We start from the raw sequence: 13,960 nt of genomic DNA, 5'->3' as shown, positions 1-13,960 counted from the left end.
GAACCGCACTGCTGCTATGGTCGCAGGTTCGAATCGTGCCTCGGGCGTGGATGTGTGTGCTGTCCTTACGTTAGTTAGGTTTAAGTAGTTCTAAGTGTAGGGGACTGATGGACTCAGACGTTAAGTTGCATAGTGCTTAGAACTATTTGAACCATTTTTTTTTTAAGTGTCCCGGCCCACACATCGTCTGCACCGATGCCGATGATTCGTTTTCACCATACTATGAGTGTTATGAACAGATGACTGTCACGAAAGTTGAAGATACCACTCCGTGTAAAGGTGGCCTCACCTGTGTGAATAGGATGGATCACGCAAATCCCAGGATCGTGGTTGCCTGGTGAAACTAGTGACAAAACTGCTCCCGATGCGGAAAGTCTGTCGCTAGTAAGCCCTGCACTCCCTTTAAGTGATAAAGTTAGTAACAATTGTCATCGAGAATGTTCCACACGGTCGTCTGGCTTACCCTGACGGGACAACTGACACGGCAGTCGCCTTCCACATTTTCCTCCAAGTCCGGTGTCCGAACATTTCAGGTACGTCCTTCATGGTTTCCTGCTTCCTGAAACGACCCCGTCTCAGACAAACGACGAAACACTGTTGCAGACATTGAATGCTGTGGTTGTTGTCGGCGGGGATAGGTCTCCTGTTACAACCTTGCTGCCCGCCGTCCGTTGCCTTTCAGTAAGTGAACACTATGTCGGCAAGCTCTCGATTTTTTTTCTTTTCTTTTTAGAATCGTCAGGACAGCGCGAACGCAATCCCGACTACCAAAAATTATGCACCCTAGGGACGCGCATTTTTTGTTTATTTATTAATATAACATCATTACAACAATACATGTACAGAAAATTGTAATTGTGAATATCTCGTCCATATTTCACATAATTGATATCCTTTCGGAACAGAAATAAATACAACTGACATGTGTGACTACTAATTTACAAAAAGCTTTTAGTCGCAATTCTAAAAAAAGGTCAGTGTGTGTTATGGAATGTAAACAAAATGTAAATAGGTTCAACGCGTAAGAAACTAATAGACAATGGAAAACACAAATGAAGAAAGAGAGACAAAAGGGATACTTCTAGCGAAGGTATACATTGTAAGTGAAGTGTCCTCTGATAACCGTACAATAACGCAACTGATTCGAATACGGGACCATTGTGGACAACGCTGTATCACATCCACTACATTACCAATTACTATGTCAGTTCTGGTACAGCGCATATTAGATCGCAGCCTGTTTAAGAAACTACGATTGAATAAATAGTCTCTAGCATGGAAACCATGAATTTACAGACGGAAGTTTTGTTCTGCATCCTCTTGTCGATCAACCTCTAAAGTTTGTACTCGGTGGAAAAAAATATCGACTTGTATAATTGTGTATTGTCGGGGAGAGGTTTTGTAGCATGCTGAAAGGCGAATGTCGCAGTACCACTGCAGCTAAAAGTGGTGTAATCGTAATGTTCCATCTTTCCTTGCTCAGGACTCTGAAAGTTATTGTGTTTGTTGCCTATTGCTTCGACATGTTGTGTTCTACTGTCAACTAGTGTGTGTGTGTGTGTGTGTGTGTGTGTGTGTGTGTGTGTTTTGTTTTAATTAATGACGTAATACGGTGCTGGCTGCGCTGTGTGTAGAGAGAGAGAGAGAGAGAGAGAGAGAGAGAGAGAGAGAGACGGAGTTGCTGACGCTGACGGCGCGTGTGTGCGCTGTGTGCCCGCAGGGGGAAGTTCGCGACGGTGCGCAAGTGCAGCTGCCCGCGCGGGGGCGGCGAGTTCGCTGCCAAGTTCATCCGCAAGCGGCGGCGCGCGGCCGACCAGCGCCAGGACATCGTGCACGAGGTGGCCGTGCTGCGCCTCGCCGCCGACCGCTGCGCGCGCATCGTCGCCCTGCGAGACGTCTTCGAGACACCCTCCGAGATGGCACTCGTGCTCGAGATGTGAGTATTGGGCCCAGGCCGGGGCTGCCTCCGGCTCGTGCTAATAACTACTCTAGTTCCTTAGGGCTCGATCCTGCGTCCATCACACTTCCTATTTTACGTCGGTGACCTCGTTGAACATAAGAGACCCAATATATTTTCTGTCTGCCGGTGACACTAGTGCAGTACTCTTTGAATATAGTGCAGAAAGTTGACAGTCAGCAGCAGGAAACTCTGTCAAGACTTTCTGAGTAGCTCAACGCGAACTGTAACGTTTGGGGGGAAAAACACTGTGTCAACATTAGCTTACCTCTTCAATCTGTTAAAAAGTGTTTCCAAGCAAGATTAAAATAAAAAATGCAGAAAATATTGATGCTACAAAATATTTCGGCGTGGGTTCAGCAGGACATGAAATGGGATTCCCACGTCAGTAACTTGTCGGAGAAACTCTAGACACTGCTGCGTTCAGAGGGCCTTACACGGTACAAGAAGTTGTGGTGCAGGCATACTACACGCAGTTCAGTTCTTTCTTTCCCTAAGGAATCATTTTCTGGGGAATTGCTACTGGGCATAAATACATTTAGAGTGCAAAAAAAGACCATTGAGGATACTTTGTGGCCTTAAGAAATAGAATCCAGGTACACGTCACTTCGCTGAGTCTGGAGTTACAAGTGTTTCATGTTAGTTTATCTTTGAAACGATCTTGTTCACAAGACACTATCTACGAAAAGTGAACGACGATATGCACAGTTATTGTAGCAGAGGACAGTCAGATGTCCACCAAATGTTCTATGGAACGAAATCGTAGTAAAAAAGTGTAATTCACTGTGGTGTCTCATCATGCAGTAACACATCACAGGAACAGAATCAGTGTTAAACAACAAATTAATAAATAATTGCTTTTATTCTGCACAATAATTTCTAAACTCTCAAAAACAGTAATCATTTATTAATTTTATGTCAGTCAACGAACCTTATATTGTAATATGTTTTCCTATTTTGTTTGTGCCGTTTATTATTTTACGTTATTTTGACATGTCAGATAGCACTTGTACGGCCTGATTGCATGCTAAAGCTGGACCAGCCAGTATACAGCATAATACAAATAACGCCCCCGACAAGCTGTTTTGCAATATTCTAGTGTCCGTCTGCCGCTACTGTTCTTCCCCTGTATTTACATCTTCCAGCTCCAGAGTAACTATTTAGTGTGCCATAGATGTCCCTAGGTACACTTAGAGCTTCACTTACTCTTTTTAGGACTAACTTATTTAATATTCTGTCTGTCCAATTACTTTCTAACATTCTTAGGTAGTACTTTGAATTTCTCCTCCTGATTTCCGATGGTCGGTCCACGTTTCACTTCTAGAGGTACGCTTTCAGGAACTTCATCCTAAGCTCCTCATCAATATCTGATACCAGCGGCCTCTTGTATTTAAGGAAGGTTGCTTCGTCTGTGCCGAACCTTTGCAGTTGTACAGAGTCCGCCAGAAAAATGTGTACTCTCTGTGTCAGGCTCTATCGAGATACCGATATTGTCGTTCGATTTGAGTTACGAATGTGTTGTAGTATGGTCTTGGGTTCAACAGATGTTAGTACTTTCATCTCGGTATTGAGAAAAAAGATGGCAGGAGCACGCTTGACATTCGCGCAACGAAAATGTATTGTGAAGTGGTTTTCGAGTTTGATAATGCCGTTGAAGTGCAACGTCAGTGGAGGCGAGAGTTTGATAATGCCGTTGAAAGTGCAACGTCAGTGGAGGCGGGAGTTTGTAACAGAACCGTCAACCCGCCTAACAATTAAACAAGTTTGAATTGCATGGAACGATTTGTGATATTGACAAAGGAAGATCAGGAAGACAGCGTACAGCTACAAGTCCTGCTTCGTCGGCTCTCGTGTTGGAAACGTTAAGCACGTGCGCTTTATGGAGCTGACGGAGAGGTCTTCAGCCAACAGGACGGGGCGTCACCACACTACCAGCCAGATGACTAGTTTTGCGGGGCATTGGTTTGGACGAAGAGGGCCCATTGAGTTCCCTAAACGGTCGCCAGATTTAAAACGTATGGACTTTTGCTTCTGGGAACTGTGAAAGATAGCATCTGTCGACGTAAGCCACGCACGCTGGAGGAACTTCGCCAGGAGAATGCAGCGACATGTGCAGCCATCTCCACTGTAACATTGACGTAGTTGCCGCGACCACTCGTCGTTCTGTTGTGTGAACAGCCGAATTTTGAACATTTAAAGTAACCATGTGCTAAACCGATGGTTGTACAATATGTGTGATCAATTTAATAATTGTGAAATAAACACATGAGAAACACTTTTTGTTCCTTAAAGTGTGTGTACATTTTTCTGGCGGACTATAAATCTTAATACTGCAACGGCTCGAGGGACATTTTCCAATAATAATGTTCCGTTTATTTAACGGTAAAATGCTGTAAGAGGCCCTGTTTGGTGGAGCAAGACTGTATTTCAGTTGTTTGATTGAAGTATCTGATGTTGAATCTCTGTAATCTGTATTACTGTTGAGAAATTTCTTCTCACTTCCTTTATTGTTGTTCGGCGTATAGCATTGACGATAAGTTGCGACCCTCCTTTGCGCGTTGCTTAATAATGAGCGTGTCTTTCTTGATCTCACCCTTGGGTTTAGTACAAGTTACTCGTCTGTCTATGTCAGGAGAGTGAAGCTCTTGTTGCTTCTTCCAGTCCTCTCTTTATTCACAGGTGCTAGAAAGGCGTGATTGTCATACTAATCGCCATATTTAACAGCACAATAAGAGAACAGGGAAGAACAGTGATAAAGATAGTGACACAGAATACTAAACGTCTTGTTACCGCTATACTGTGTTATAATAACATATGAAAAATTTCTACAAGCTAGTTATTCACTATTATTTTTAAGGAAAATCAGGAAATTTTGAAAATATCACGAAGGATTGAAAATCAGGACAGAATATAATTTCCAGTCATATAGCTACTGTACTAATTTCTTCGCACAAAATAGGAGATGTATACTGTATAATAGTATAATAGGCATACAACTTAGATATCACCACCCTTATTAGCAATTTTGAGCTTAAATTGAAAGAAGTAGATTCGTGATAAGAACTAAGATACTTTCAACTAAATAAACAAAGGGTAAAGGAACCGGCTTCAAATCAGCGTGGCCCCAAGAAAAACAATGGTTACGGAAGTAGATTGTGCTTCTTTAAGATCATTGATTAGTTCTTCCATGGAAAATGGCGTAATACATTCGCGATGGTTGTTTTCGTTTTAGTTTGAGCGCATTAAAATTTGTCAATGACAATCGTATAATTCGTCGCCTAAAACGCTGGTTGTGCATCACAGTGAGGTATACGAATGTAGCCTTTTGTACCGATAGGTGATTATCGATTTTAAGTCTTGCAATGAGTTGCAGTGTACGTTGTATATCCGGTCACTCGTGAGAAAATAGGAAACATCACAATATCATGTATCAAAGTAATGTTAGCAAGTACTGGAACTGCTCATTAAACTGTAAGCATGAGGCAGCAACTGACCGGCGAAGTGAGAACACGGCGACTCGCAAGTTTTCTATAGCGAAGTTGAGGCTTATTACAATTTAATTTTTCGGAAGAACAAAACATAGTACTCCTGCAGTAATTTAAATAATACAAGGGAAAACTGTCAAAAGCACTTTGCAACGTAAAGTTAATAATAATAATAATAATAATAATAATAATAATTATTATTATTATTATTATTATTATTATTATAACAACATGCAAATTTCGTATGAGAAAACCCAGTACCTAGAAAGAGTGCCACAAGACAAATTGCCTATTGTGACAACCCCTGGGAAAATCGTACAAGTACCACATTTTAAGTACCTGGGAGAAATCATCGAGCCATCAAGGATCAACCTAAAGGCCAATGAGGAAAGAATAAAAAAAACTACAGATAGCATATAAACTCAAGTAGAACTATTGTAACAAAAAGTCCATATCCGTTAACGCAAAATTTAGGCACTACAACACTATCGTACTTCCGGAGGCACTGTATGCATCTGAAACAACACAGATAGGTGGACAAACTAAAATCAAAGAAATAGAGAAACAAGAAAGGAAAATTCCCAGGAAATTTTTTGGCCCGATACAAGAGCAAGGAATCTGAAAGAAGAGACCAACATCAGAATTATAAAAATACACAGACAAGATTACGGATACAATAAGTTAAAGAAGAATGCAGTTCTACGGACATATCCACAGGATGAATGAAAACAGAATTTCAAAGCGAATTCTTAGTCATAAAGCAGGGGAAAGTCATAAGGCAGGGGAAAAACAAAATGGATAAAAGAAGTTGAAGATGACCTCAGACAAGCACACATAACAGTAAACGATGCGGAAAATAGAACTGAATTCAGGAACATCATCAAAAAACATAAATTTGGCACCACGACACGGAAGAGACCAGGATGCAAATGGACAGCGGAGCGAAAGAAACAACACAGTGAACACATTTGGGCTCAGAAAAAAACATAAACAAACAATCATCATAAAGGAATTCAAGTTCAGACGCTCTCTTTAAATGGGAATAATCGAAAATAACAATAATAATGGTCACGAAAACTAAACACTTTGCTGTCAAAGAGTGTTTTGGGATCCCGGGACAGTTCGTTAGGGACTGTCGCGGTAAAATCGGGAAAGATGGAAACCATTTACTACATGGAGCAGCGCGATCGACCAAGCAGTGTGTTCCGCTGCTCAGTTAGAACAGTGTACATGCAGCAGGACAAACAGGGGCGCTTTGAGGCTCAAAAGATCAAAGTCGCCGCTTGGGATGTCAAGCTGAGAGGTGCCCAAATAGCAGTACTCCATGTGACTCTAAATTAGTGGCGAAAAGGGCTGAAAGTGTACAAGGGAAAGGCAAGAATAGGAGTGGGGGCAAATTACAGGTCTCGTTCCGGTCCTGACGACAGAGTGCCGAGCATAAACGATATAATCGTTCATTTTAGCATTTAACGTCCGTGTTCAGTGGGGAAACGCTCGTGAAGGATGTTAGCGCGTCTTAACGGCCTGGGACAAGTTTAATGTTGGGCACCACTTCGGCGATTGCGTTCCCATGAGTCGACAGCACCTGGCGTACACGCTACCCAGGCACTCGGCCGTCCGGAACGAAGCGGACCCGACGTTTCGTGAACTTTGGTTATCGAATGACGTAAAGCTATTTTTGACATGTATATTCTTTTTCCCTCCTTTGACCATCCCAATGGTATTTGTCACCGTGGTGTGCACACACACACACACACACACACACACACACACACACACACACATTCGCATTGTTGGAATGCGCGCGTGCATTCTGACAATGCGAAAACGGCCCATCCTGTGTAACTGATTCTTTAGTTTTTTTTTTTTTCAGCAGCCCTGTATTTCGACCCTCTTTCTTTCTACATTACTTTTACCGTTCATTATTGTGTACCCTTGTTTTCTTCTCAGGTCATTTCTGTTGTCAATAATTTTCGTCCATTTTTGTAAGAACCCATGTGTCATTTCTATATAGTAGACCACGTTTCCTTAAAACTTCGTCAAAGTTTTTCTTTGTTTAAATATCTATCACGTGCCATTTGTGTAACGCAGTCTTCAGTTATTATTTCCGATCTACTACTTCGACGCATATAAGGAGTGTCCTCTCTCTCTCTCTCTCTCTGATACTTTTGATTATTGTATTCCTCCTAACAGCCTCTGTTCAAAGTGCCATAGTTTCAAATTTGTTGGTTGAAACGCTACTGTTGTCTTCACCATTAAAGGGAGTCCTTGAGCGGCTCTTTTTAAGATTTTCGCTATTCAGCACCGATTATGGGATCATCAGCCATTATGTATCTCATTTACTGTATTAGCCTGAAGATAATCCATGCTCTTAATTTGGGTGTGTGGGGGGGACCTCGCGAGAAGCTTCGGTCGGAAACAGGGGACTGAGACAGTTTTAATTCAACTTGCTTCATAAATGCGCCAAATTCCGAATAGTATTCATTTTTTTTATTTTTTTTATTTTTTGTGACGTTACCGTCATTAGTGAAGATTACATTTTGCTCTTTAGTAGGAGGAAAATTGTGCAACACTGAACACGATAATTGTCAGTACTTAGACGTAATATCGGCAATCTAAGACGGTTACAGTGCTGCCTCTGATAGAACCGTTGTTTTCCAAACGCTACCGAATACTGTTGTTTCATCTCGAACGAAGATACGGTTTCGTGTTGCGTTAACGTACCGGTACGTCTAGGGTCGACGACTCAAATTTTTGATGGCAGAGTTCTGGGGAAAAAGTGCTGCTTCGATTCGGACCACAGCACAGTAAATACACACAGAACTTGAAGTGTTAACTCAGGGGACTATGTACTCTCCTTATGATCCTCATCGATTTTCTTATTACAGAATATTCGTTTCTATTACATCTCAAAAATTAAGATGATTTATATGTAAGAGAGTAACGCAGCATAACGTAAATATCAGTCCTAAATTTTTATTAACGGCAAGATGAGAATTATTCTTGCCGATGGAATTATGAACACATGAAAGACAGATGTCTGTTACTTGACAAGCCGGGAAAGATTTCTTTCCAATTTATTGGATGATTTCAGAGGTGATACTAGTTAACAGTGGAAATGGCAGGGAGTAGAAATTTGTTCCACTGCGACAGTTTGAAGATTTGCAATGTTGATCGATTGTAGAAACGTAGTTGTATTTCCCTTTGTCATCCTTCCAGCCATAGCAGACCTCTTCGCAGCGGTTTGTGTAACTAGAACTTTATACCAACAAATGTTCCTTTATATATCTTTTTTTCGATAAGTGAAGATCACCAAGTCGTATGTCACACCACAAAGGCCCTCTCTGTGACATTGTTGGAGTGGCGTGATTAAAGTTTTCCGACTCGAGCATGGCAAAGCTACAGAAAACTGGCGCATGCAATTACGGTTGGGGAATTTCCTGACTGAGTACTGTTTCTTTCCCAAGAACACGAGGCCCGACTGGAGCATAGGCCCGCGAGGTGAGCGGCCGACTGACGTCACGGTCGTGACTTCACAGCCGTATCTGTCCGGCACGACAGGCGAAGGAGAAAGTTGCGGGAATAATTTGAAATCTGAATGCCGCCAGCGTGTGTCAGTTTCATTCAGTGAGGTGTAGACTACTGATGTCACGGCGCCAGTGTGTCGTAAGAGTCCTCGTCAAGCAGATTCTCGTTTTGGCGTGAACACCAAGCGAGAAAATAAAGGACAGGGAGTTGTGATAATGTCTCAGTAATAGATTCTGTAAAGAAATGTCGGAATTTGGAATAAATTAACTCAAGACTGAAAGACAGGTTTTCCTTCTGTCAAGGGTTCAGCCTGTGGCAGATGGCTCCATTCATAAGTAAAATAAATTATCAAATGCTTATATGTATTAAGTTTCTTATTGAGTCTATCTTTCATTCAAAAATTATTATTTGCTCTCAGCTGATGACTAGCCCAAGTTTGTTGTTGTTTCAGTTTTACTCTGCAGTAGTCTTGTAATTCTTAAGTGATCTAAAGAACACCTTCAAATTGTTTCCTGAACTTTCAGGGCATCTGGTGGTGAGCTGCAATACGTACTAGACCAGGAGGAAAGTCTGGAAGAAGTGCAAGCCTCCAGGATTATGCGACAAATATTAGAGGGTCTGACCTTCCTGCACGACCACAACATTGCACACCTAGACTTGAAGGTTGGTAGCTTGTATGGCTCTGGAATTGTACATACTATACTGATGCTTTTATGACACTAAGATTACACACACTTACACACTCACTCACTCACTCACTCTCTCTCTCACACACACACACACACACACACACACACACACACACACTATCTGTGCAGTATTTCTGTTCACCTTTGTCATATTATATTATTAATTACACACTGGCATATCTCGTGGAAGAATATAATCATTGTGGTGCTGAGCAATAAACATATTGTACTCACCAAACAATGATTGTTTCCTCATGTGTTGCTGTTGCACTTTTGAATGCAATATTGCACGAGGCTAATTTGTGGTTGGTCTGTCAACTGTGAATATACAGTTAAAACAGTGTGTACAGTTTTGTTTTTAATGAGAAGCAAAACTGTTTTCTGTTGGCACTGCACATCGTATGACATATCTCGAAAGTGGTCTTCCAGAAAACCAAAATCTATAGAAAATGTCTATAAAAAAGGCACCTGCAAATTATAAAGTAAATGTCTGTCTCTCTCTCTCTCTCTCTCTCTCTCTCTCTCTCTCTCTCTCTCTCTCTCTCTCTCTCTCTCTCTCTCTCCAAATTTTTCCTGAGAAGTTTAGCATACTTTAAATCTCAGATTTTGTCCTATATTTTTTTTAAATTGTATGATGTGACTAGACAATTTACATTTAGTTATAAGGTCCAAAATTAACCATCTGGAACACTCTTTGTTTATGATGATCTTATAATACATTTTCAGCCACAAAATTTACTGTTGACTGGTGCATACCCAAATTGTGATGTAAAGCTGTGTGACTTCGGAATTTCAAGAGTAATCTGCGATGGAGTTGAAGTTAGAGAGATCCTGGGAACTCCAGACTATGTTGGTAAGCGTTCACTTTTTCCCCCTTCCCTGTGAAGCAGCTGTGTTGGTTTTCTTCGCACTAATGAAATATGTTTGCATTCTGTTTCAGCGCCTGAGGTACTTAACTACGAGCCAATAAGCTTGGCAACTGACATATGGTAAGTAACTTGTATGTAATGTGACAATCTCTTATGATAGAAAGAATGACCAGCAATAAAAAGAAGTAAGGGATGCACGTATATGTCAGGATATAGATTATAAGTTACAAAAGTGTCAGTGAAAACGAACAAATCAGGAGATGGTTGGTTGGCATTTTTACACATCTTTTGGTTTTATAAGTTTCATAAAAAGTTTAGAACATGATACCCAATAAGTATACTCCAGGTATACTGTTAAGTGTGTCAAACATATTTGGATTCTTAATTTTGCTTCATTTGTTACTTAAGTTGATATTACAGATTTTCTTCATGTTGGTCTTAAACACATACAAAATACCTTCTTACCCTGATCCAGGTGTACCAAAATAGCATTTAATAGCCCATAAACAACATGCTTATGGGGGCACAAATTGTATTTTCCACCAGTGTACTGCTTTCCAGTAAAGAGTGTCTATGAAATCCCTGTAACATTTTCATGGTACATAACTCATAGAGTATAACAAATTCTGTTGCGTAAAAACCTGATGGTGTCAACCAACATGATATCAAGGTCTGATCACTGTATGTGGGGTCTGGGTCAGAGGGAAGACTGACAAACAAAAAATTACGACTCTTAGAAGACTAATGTGTGCAGTTATAGGATGGTGAGTGAGTGCTGTGATGGCCCTCTTGTTGTTTGTGACATAGACACTACAGCTTGTTGTATCAGGTAGGTAATGATAACTCTAAAGGCAATAGGAGAGCTATTCTCTGACAACAAGTAAATGGAATCAAAGAAAAATTGTTGCACACAGCAGACTATTTCTGTTCAGACTGTTTCCCAGTAACATTCTGACTGTAATAACACTGTAAGGAACCTAGAGACTTATAATCACACACACATTCAGATACAAAGAGAGATGGAAGAGAGATAACGTTAAGTAATGTAAGATTAAAAGTAGCATAACTACCAAATACAAATGCGGGGACTACAGAAATGTCAGATTCCACCCGTCTGCTTTGACCCATGACGTCATCAATATGGCGGGAATGGCTGTTCCAAAACACCAACACCAATGCCTACAGCAAAAACTACGGAAATTGGAATTAGACATTTTCCTTGACCACAGCTGACGACACCAAAACACCAGTACCTACACATAAAACTACAAAAATTAGTATTGATCATTTCCCTTCACCTATATAGGTCAACCATAGCTATTTGGGGGGGGGGGGGGGGAAACACACACACACACACACACACACACACACACACACACACACACACACAGAGAGAGAGAGAGAGAGAGAGAGAGAGAGAGAGAGAGAGAGAGAGAGAGAGAGAGAGAGAGAGGGGGGGGGGGGGGGGGGCATCAAACACTAAAAGACGACATCTACATACACAACCAACTCATAAACTCCATGCCTAAATGACGTCACACATCACAACACCCTTATTCATTGGGTCAAAGCAGATGGGTTGAATCGGACACTTCCATTGACCCCAAATGTGTAGCTTCAAGAGGTTGCCGCCTGTTTTGTATAGACTTGAGTTTGTAAATTTAAGAGGTTATTGCCTGTTTTGTACAGATTTGAGTTTAGGTCACAGGACTTCAATGATTTTGTATCAGTAACTTTTTATGTGCATTATTTGTAAACAGTGCACCTGACATATTTGTATGCATATGTAATTGATCGTTCGAGATGGTTTAATTTTCTACCGAATAGGAATCATGCATCTTATTTATTAACCTTAAGTAAATGCCATTTCAAAATATGAAACTGTTTCAGGTCTGTTGGTGTCCTGGCTTATGTTTTACTGACTGGTTATTCGCCTTTCGGTGGAGACACAAAGCAGGAAACATTCTGCAATATTACTCAAGGAGAACTATCATTTCCTGATGAGCTTTTTGAAGGTATATCATCCTCAGCCAAGGATTTCATTTCTGCGACTCTAGTCAAGAACCCGAGGTAAGTGAGGTGTTGAATTTAATATTTTCCAGGTTAACTTGTAGTTTACAGATTAATCTTTTTTGGCCTCCCCTTTAACTCTGTTATTCATTGCTCTAAAAACAGCTGAGCAATTGAAATAACCTGAATACCGCACTGTCTTTATATCAGTTTGTCATGAACAATAAAGAAGCAGCTTTATCATTACACATTTCATGTGACGATGGAATTCAAGATTCTGTGCGAATTGCCATATTATCCACTCTGAGGACAGGAACTTCCTTCAGCTTTCTTATTCCTATAAAAAGTCTGCATTTCTTTAGCAGTGTCTGTTTCAGCTACCAATTCTGTATCAATTGTAGACATGGCAGTCATTGCCTGTCTTTGGCTGAGCCAGGATGTAGTTTCATCTGTCTGTGTAGTGAGGACACCAGATGTTGACTGCAAAGGCTACAGCACTGGAGCAGTCTAGTATAAAACTGCACAAATCTGTTTCCGGCTGCTGCATACGGGAATACTCATTTTAGTCGCACTACATCTTCAGATGATGCTGAATCAAGTGTTAGAGACAGGATGCTAATACTGTGAGCCAAATCGGATCTCATTCCAAGCATCAAGTACATCAGTGCTCCAATTGCTTGTGGATAGGGAAAGTCACATTTCCCTGCACCCTTTTTTTTTCCCCTTGCGATTTAATAGATTCTCTTCAATAGGTGTTGCCCTTTTCAAAACTGAAACTCCAGAATCTTCCTTACATATTTTTGTTGACTTACCGTGACTGCACCATCATCAAAGCTTTTAATTTCAAGTCCAAGGACATACAATGCTGGTTTCAGGGTGATACTGAATTAAGTTTTCAGCCCTTCAGTGAACTTTCTGGCATCCTGCTGATCACTCACCATAACTAACCCTACATCTACATAAGGAATGACTAACAGTTTCTTTCACCTTCTTCTTCTGTGACATACAAGCACGGATCTGCACAATTAGCCCTGAAACCTGCTTACGAGAGAAATGCTCAGAATCATTTATTCCGACATCTGTGTTTGCTTGAAGTCCATACAAGCTTCACCTTAATTTGCAAACGCTATCTATACCATCACTTTACTCTTTTGGCTGGTGCATGTAGTTTACTTCTTCTGATTCTCCATACAAGAAAACAATACTCACATCAGACTGCATCAGATGCATCTTCCCATCTGCAACAACACTTAACATTCAGCAAATTATTCGCAGCTTAGCTACTGAACTGAAAATTTCATTATAACCTAAACCATAGCATTGATTAAACCCTCTGATGACAAACCTTGCTATGTATTTCTCAACACCCCCATCTGGATTAGTCTTTATATAAAAAACCTACTTACTGGGTATGGCTGTTGC

The 13,960-nt window shown here is 40.9% G+C and overlaps 1 protein-coding gene across 2 annotated transcripts in view; it reads left to right on the top strand.

Moving 5' to 3' along the window:
- LOC124605916 (calcium/calmodulin-dependent protein kinase cmkB-like) overlaps window positions 1-13,960 on the top strand; it is a 363,431-nt gene that overhangs the window by 340,048 nt on the left and 9,423 nt on the right. For both annotated transcript variants that reach the window (XM_047137869.1, XM_047137870.1), the window contains exons 2-6: window positions 1,721-1,936; window positions 9,495-9,633; window positions 10,386-10,512; window positions 10,600-10,648; window positions 12,419-12,598. In XM_047137869.1, the coding sequence (XP_046993825.1) occupies window positions 1,721-1,936; window positions 9,495-9,633; window positions 10,386-10,512; window positions 10,600-10,648; window positions 12,419-12,598 (711 nt within the window). The remainder of the gene's footprint in view (window positions 1-1,720; window positions 1,937-9,494; window positions 9,634-10,385; window positions 10,513-10,599; window positions 10,649-12,418; window positions 12,599-13,960) is intronic.

This window comes from Schistocerca americana, chromosome 3 (genome assembly GCF_021461395.2).
Source record: "Schistocerca americana isolate TAMUIC-IGC-003095 chromosome 3, iqSchAmer2.1, whole genome shotgun sequence".
In the NCBI taxonomy this organism is placed as follows: Eukaryota; Metazoa; Arthropoda; class Insecta; order Orthoptera; family Acrididae; genus Schistocerca; species Schistocerca americana.
This window is presented reverse-complemented; position numbering and strand designations above follow the sequence as displayed.